General features: G+C 40.2%; 1 protein-coding gene across 1 annotated transcript in view; it reads left to right on the top strand.

The window, feature by feature from the left end:
- Window positions 1–7,368, top strand: part of bcl9 (BCL9 transcription coactivator) — a 44,823-nt gene that overhangs the window by 25,078 nt on the left and 12,377 nt on the right. The window contains exon 2 of the mRNA XM_015055181.1: window positions 4,172–4,638. Within this exon, the coding sequence (XP_014910667.1) occupies window positions 4,172–4,638 (467 nt within the window). The remainder of the gene's footprint in view (window positions 1–4,171; window positions 4,639–7,368) is intronic.

Below are 7,368 nucleotides of genomic sequence, written 5' to 3'. Positions count from 1 at the left end.
ACTAGATTTAAATGAAGAAGATGGGCACATCCGACTACCTGATGCAATAGTTCACACTGCACGATTTTTTGCCCCTGTTTTCCCCTTACGATAATCTTAGAACGTTGGGCGATCCGAGATTGTCCCTGGTGATTTTGTAACCGATCATCCTGTAGTGTGATTTAGATCGTCGTGGTCGCTCCGATCCAAATCAGGGGTTTTCCCCAACTGGGAGCTTAACACTGAATGTGACAGGTAGCCAATCAGAAAGCGCGGATTCTCCTCCGTGCTTTCTGAGGGGAAATTAGGACAACAACTGACACGGCGCAACCCGAAGTCCAGCGGACATTTTAGATGATATGTGGAAATATTAATATTCAACATTTCGAGAGAGAATATAGAAATGACAAGGGGAGGAGTTGGAGCCAAATTGCTAACGCAGTTGATAAACCCGGTAACTTTTCAGCTGTTCTTCGTTAACGTGACATAAATAGGTTATAATGATTTTCATTCAGTCAGGAGTTTAGCTGACTCTAGCCACATGCATCACAGGTAGATTCTAGTAAAGCATTGATTAATGCCTGGTTTTAAAATTAGTTAACTGGACTTGTAGACGCCACACGGCACGACGAACCCGATTGAACCGTTATACCTAGGATTTCTGTTGGCTAATGTGTGGTCTTTCAGGTTTTGAAAATGGGCTGACAGTCGGCAGACAACTCGTGTAGTGTGCGCTGGACATTACACTAAGGAAATAGGAAGGGAGGATCAGGGGAGAGACCGGAGTTGAGCCTTTTTTCATTCAGTGTCATCAACAGAAAGCAAAAAGGCAGGAAGAGACGATAAAGCTGATAATTAAAATGAGGTCGATAGGTTTAATATATTATCGTTTATCGCGACAGGCTTGTGTGTAGTGAATATGCTTTTTGTATTTATATGTCCCAAATGCAATAATTATTTCCGTCAGCTGTCTGCTTTCTTCCAGTTCCTTGAAGTCCTAGAGATTCCCATGTGTATCTTGGGAGATAATAGGGCTGCACTGTATTAGAAAAAACATAAGGTTGCAATATTATTGCAGAATATTTCAGTGATGATTAACCCACATTTTCATCGCTTTTTTATTTTCCATCTTTTTGCAGCGTCTTGATGAATAGCTGTATCAGGTTTGGGCAGCAAGAGCCCATCCAGCTGCCTAAATGTCTTATCTGCATGCAGATTATAAAAACAGGGCAACTCCTACTTCTCTGCGTTGTACGGGGCCCGATGATTGCAATCTGGCATAGCGAAGCACTAAATGAAGTCCAGTTACACTAAAGCTAAGTAATTTTGGATTGTGGATTTTATTTGATGATCAAGTCTTTATGGTCTCTCTAAAATTTTACGTTTTCTGTTTTATTTATCTTTGGGCCGGCTTGTGTCTAATCACTTTTATCTCTGCCTTCTGCCTTCATTAGCTTAGCCTGTCGAACTTCCATGATGCCGAGTTCGCTTCGGCTCGAGACGAAGCTGATCTTAACGCCATTTTGGTGACACGTTTTTATAAATGGCAATGAATGAGTTCAGCACCTGTCTGGAGAGACTCCTCTCTGGTGTCCCACAGTTTGATTTGGTTTCGCTGAAGCCGGCTTCTGTTTGTGTGTGTAGCAGCGATCTGCGGCGCTGACGGTTGTAAATCACTCCTCCTGTAGACCAGCTGAGAGGAGCGTGTTGCTGTCCAAGCAGGAGCCGCTGTGTTTGTCTGCCCCCCCATCCCCCTCCGTCTCAAACACTCCACACAGTCTGACTCTCTCCAGGGGAACTCTGGAGCCAGTTACAATGTTGAGTGTTTTTGGAAGAGCTCCTAAATATTTGCAGGATGACAATGTAATCCGACTGCCTGGGCTGCCTTCGTTTTTAGCAGGATTGTGCTCCTCGTTGTTCAGACACTGGCTAGTTTGGAGTGGATTGCAAACCTGGGCATTTGATTCCTCGTGATGCTTTAAATTCAATCCCTGTTGTCTCAAAGTGTCGCACCACGGTATCGTAATCATATTACAAGATGGTTCATCTTAGAGACTGTTCTATGTTTTTCATGAGGAACAATGTAGTTAAGTAGTTAAAGTAAGTAGTAGTAGTAAGTAGTTAAACTTGAGGAGTTGTTCAACATCCAGAAAAAGACATTTAGTGTTTTTGTCCAACATATAGTATATGCTATATATAAAATATAATGCCTGAAATATTAGCAAAAGATCCATCTGCACAAAGTAATGGTAAAAATATTACACATGATGATTTCATCAATAAAAAAAAAAAATTATTTGCTCACAGTTTTGAACCTGAATAAGAGAGATACTTTTGGGATTAAAAGTTCTGCAAAATTTAAGCAATTACATAAATTGTGAATTTTGCTCAGAAAATTAAAGCTGCAATAAACCTCTATAATTTTCTTCACTCTACTCTCTCATCTGTCTTGAGCTCTTTGGAAACTGTCCTCTGTCTCAAATATGGGCATCTACTTCAGTGGGACTACATCTGTAGGGCTTAAAATGACTGACTTGGAAAATATGAGTTCATGAAGCTTAGAAGACAGTCGCATTGTGCACACTGATGTTGCAGTCATGATATACAGTCTTGTTCAGTAAATTAGAATATGCGTTCCAATAAGGCTCGTCTGTAAATAACCTTTAGAATGGCATTAAACATGCTTTTCATTAAGCTAACATTTCCATAACAATGTTTATTAATTGGTCTGATGTAATGTTCTAATCTTAAATGTTGTGTTTTCATTAGCTGTAAGTGGAAAATCGTCATAATTAATAGAAATGTATATTAAACATCAGTCTGTGTATAATTAAACTATATAATGTGTTTCACTTGCTGAATTGAATTACTGAAATAAATTAACATTTCAATAACGTTCTACCACAATCCTGGCCACCCTCTTATTACAAAGAAATAATATTCATCCTTGCTTATACTATACTCACGAAGTACAGTACTATAAATGTCTGAATGCTTGTTCGTTTACTGTTCTGTCACAGTTCTTCGTCTCAAACTTAGATCTGTTGCTGGGTTTATAGCTTCAAAAAAAACCTCCACATTCAAAAGGGAAACGTCTTTCTTTCACAAACTGAAAACGTGCTGTTGCGCACCAAAATTCTCTGGGGATAAAAACCTCATTTTTATTGAACATTAGTGATTTCTCCATAGTGCGAGTAAGAATTTAATTTGCTGAGCTGTTCTTCAGAGAGAAACCTTCCATGGTTTTTGTTTACGTAATGTGATAATGACCAGAGTTGAATTAGGGTCATCTTGCTTAAACAAAAAATATACACCGAACCCTCAGTTTAGCTGAGTCCAGTTTTCTCAGCTAGCCACTGTTTTTTTTTTATTTTGTTTCACCAACAGGGACAGAAATGTTTTGCACTGGTCCCATTCACACCAAGCCACTGTTTAGTGAAACCGTAACATTTTTGTGGATTCAAGGGACATTTTCCCAATCAGCCTCTGAAAATACTATCAGTTTCCAGACAGTGGTCTCGTATAAACATGGCGTTGGGAGCATTCAAACTCCAGCGTTGCATTCTGGAATGCAGTTCATCGGTATTGCACATGCCGCGCAACATGGCAGTTCATGCAGCTGGAATTTTGTTGAACTACGAGCACAGTTGAAACATGGCATTTATCAAACTCCCAATGACAAACGCACCCTCTCACGGGGAGCGTTTAAAAAGGATCAAAGACATTCATCAATAAATTCATTCATTGGATTGTTAGTTGAATCAGTCGAATCGTGACTGTGTCACCGGTTTTGAACTTTGATCAACGCTTCACTAACAAAAACAAATTTACGTTAGTTGAGTTTCAGCTGTTGTTTAAAATGATCACATTGTAAAACGATATGGGTGAAAAATAATGTTGACACTAAACTGATGTAGTCAATACCAGATCAAGCCTAAGGAAATGAACAACTGATTAACATGTATACATTTTTTTTTTTTTTTTTTTTTCTGTTGATGACTGAATATGTTTTTTTTAAGGGCCCTCGTGAGTTTATTCTGGTATCCATGAACTTGAGGCGACTCGAATCATGAAGTAAAACTTTTCCAAATTTCAGAGTTGCAGTAATGCTAAAGTGATTGTAAATGGAATACGTGTTTAAGTTTTAAAACTGTAGCCCCTTGTTAACTCGCTCTTTCTCTTCTCTCCGCAGTGTGCCCAAGGGCCGTTGAAAGCCCCCTTGGGGGAGTTTCATAAATACACAAAGAACAAGAAAAGCCTTCTGGACTATTGTTTTTGTTTTTACACACTTTCCATTTCACACACACACACATACACACACACACATACATCCACATACACACGCCCACTCACAGACAAGGACGTAGGGAGAATGTTGGAGGTGCAGGAGGAAAGGCCAGCGGCGGCAGGTACAGCAGCGACACATTTCACCAAGAAGGAGCGAGCAAAGAAAGACAGAGAGGAGGCCAAGGACGGCCGGGGGAACCTGTCCAACATCACCAATCCCGTCTCCGGCTCCAGGAACGTGCGTGCAAAAGCGCCGCTCACACACACAGGCAGCCCTCACCAGCTCATCACTCCACCCTGTTCTGTAGTCCTGGGAGCCCCATCAATGCACTCCAATAGGCTGAAGAACTCCCCGTCCACCAACACGCAGAGGTAGGCGGACTTGCGCACCCACCCACACTGGCTTTTGCTTGCTTGCAAAAGTATTGACACCCGTTGAAATATTTCACAAATTATGTTATTATAACACATTCAGTGCGTTTTATTTGGATTTTATGTGGTCGGAGAACACATATCAGTAAAAATAAAATATGACGTGGAAAGAAAAATATAAATATGCTCTTTAATGTTTTTCCAGAATTAAAACTTGCATTTCTTTCATCCCCATGTACTCTGCTCCACCTAAATAACATTCAGATAAATCAGTTGTTTTTGGCTAGTAGATGGGATCCACCAACTTATTCTTGGTATAAACCCAGTTGCAAAGGCCTCACAGAACATTGTTTATCATGAAGACCAAGGAACACCACAGACGGGTCAGGGAGAAAGTTTAGGAGAGTTTTAAAGCAGAGGTAAGTTCTAAAATGATACTGCAGACTTTGATCACTGCCGAAAATGCTAGCAGAAAACTAAAGGAATATGGCACAAGGTAAACTAAATGTACCAAGATGTGGCAGTCTTGGTACATCTTGTTCTCCAGGCAGAGCAAGGAGAACATTCAGCAGAGAAGCAGCCAAGAGGCCCATGGTAACTTTGGAAGAGCTGCAGATTGTCCTTAAAAAGTACTATTATATTAAGTCAGTTCAAAGTTTGTAGCAAACACATGCATGATGTTGCTCAGATGGGACTCAAGTCTTAACTTTTACTTCCAAAATGTTTTGAAGACTGAAGCATCATGCTGAGAAACTGCTTTTTGTAAGCAGGGCTAGAGAAGCTGTTCAGAGTTGATGTGAACATGGATGGAGCTTAATGCAGCTCGTTAGAAGACTTGAGGCCGTGGTGGAGGTTTTAGCTTCCAAGTTTTCAGTCCATCCTGAAAGCACGTCATTTGCGCATGCGCTAAAATAAATGCTTCTGGGAGTGTGTGTTTTTTTTCTTATTCTTTTTGTATATCATAAATTGTACAAATAGCATATGATTTGAAAATAACAAAAATACAGATAAAATACAAATTTTAGGCCAAAGAAATACCCATGTGACTGGGTTCAGAACCAAATTCAACAGAGAATCTGTAACAAGACTTGACCATGTGAAAAGCATGCATAATTTCTAAAATTTAATTTCAAAAGTCCACTGCTTCATGTTAATCTATTACACAAAGAGCTAATAAAAGTTCAAGCTAGTGGTTATGTGGCAAAATGCTGTTAATAAAATGGATGTTGATGGAATAAAATATTTTGCATCAGTTTCTTCTATGTGTTAAATATGCATATGTACCTTGGATGTTGCTTAATGAAGCATCTCTTCAAATTTACACATAAACCCTTCTATTTTCCCCTCAAACACCTGACCTTGTACAAGACTGGTTCAGAGAATCGGGTGTGACTTGGGGAACTCCATCAGTGGTGAACTCTCAGCAGAAAATACAATAGTGCTGTCTTTGTGGAGTGCAGCAGATCCAGGAAATGATACTCGCACCACTCTGCGAAAAATTACTTTTTTGTTTACAGCTTCTGGAGAAAAAGCTGATGTAACTTCCTGTTTTGTGTTGGCATCAATGCTGCTCATAATCAGGTAGATCTCCAGTATTGAGAAGCGGAGGTGCAAGGTAGAGGCGAGTGTACAGAGTGCACTCGCTAGTAGTAAATGTTCCAGATGATAACCTGCTGTGTTGCACATGCTGCAACTTGTTCGTTTTTTTTCCAGTCTTGCTTCTTATTGTCACAGATTCAGTTTGTGTGGAATCACCTAAAACTTGACACTTTGTGGCTCAAATGATCAATTTTGTATCTGTATAGTATTTGTTCAAGCTGCGGTTTCGATGTCCCGCATCCTGCTGATGCAAAATGGGTATCTTTGCTTAACTTACCTCTTCAGTTGTGATGGCAGACTGTTCTGGGGTCAGCGAGTCCGCTGGGCTTGGAAGTTCTCCCCGCTGACTCATGGTTCTGGAGTCCCTGGAAACGGCTGTCTGGACTGCCAAGACTCTGGCTTTGTTTTTCTTTCTGCTTGTTGCGCGACCATGTGTACGTTCATACAGTCACACCGGGCTGCGGCTTCAGTCTTTGGACTTGTTGGTTTCTGCTTCACACTGCTTGTTGGGAGTCTATACAATTTGTGTGCAAGAAAAAGAAGAGACAGAAAGATTAGGGTGTGGTGGGGACGTTTCGTGCCAGTTGGATGTTACAACTCCACCGCACTCCATAAGAGAAGCCGTTTGTGGATGGTCTATGTGTCTCCAGTGTGCCCTGGATCAAAGGACCATGCAAAACTATTTACGCCCCTTTGTGTTGTCACATTTGGTCACGTTCTACTCACAACCTCAGTATATTTACAGAATCTTTTATGTGATAAAGGTTAGTGAATAATTGCTAGGTAGGAGAAGAATGATTTTCAAAGTACAAATCTGAAAAGTTTGGCATGCATTTGCAATTATCCCTCCTGAGTCATTGCTTTGTAGAACCACCCAATTCTCCATGTACAGCTGCAAGTCTTTAAGGTCTATGTCTCTACTGACTCTGCACATGTAGACCCTGACAGTTTTTCCCCATTTCTCTTTGAAAAATACGTTATTGTATTTAAGTCAGTCGCAGTAAGCAATTTATCAATCACATGATGAATTGGTCAGTTTGATCATTTGCATTTTGATGGTTAATGTTTTTTCAAGTGTAATTTTGTTTACAGACTTCATAATCCACTGTATTTATGGTTTTGGTCGTGTAT

The sequence above is a fragment of the Poecilia latipinna genome, unplaced genomic scaffold, assembly GCF_001443285.1.
Source record: "Poecilia latipinna isolate Pla-1442-1.1 unplaced genomic scaffold, P_latipinna-1.0 Scaffold1302, whole genome shotgun sequence".
NCBI lineage: Eukaryota > Metazoa > Chordata > Actinopteri > Cyprinodontiformes > Poeciliidae > Poecilia > Poecilia latipinna.
The sequence above is the reverse complement of the archived record's forward strand: the minus strand, read 5'-3'. Positions and strand labels throughout refer to the sequence as shown.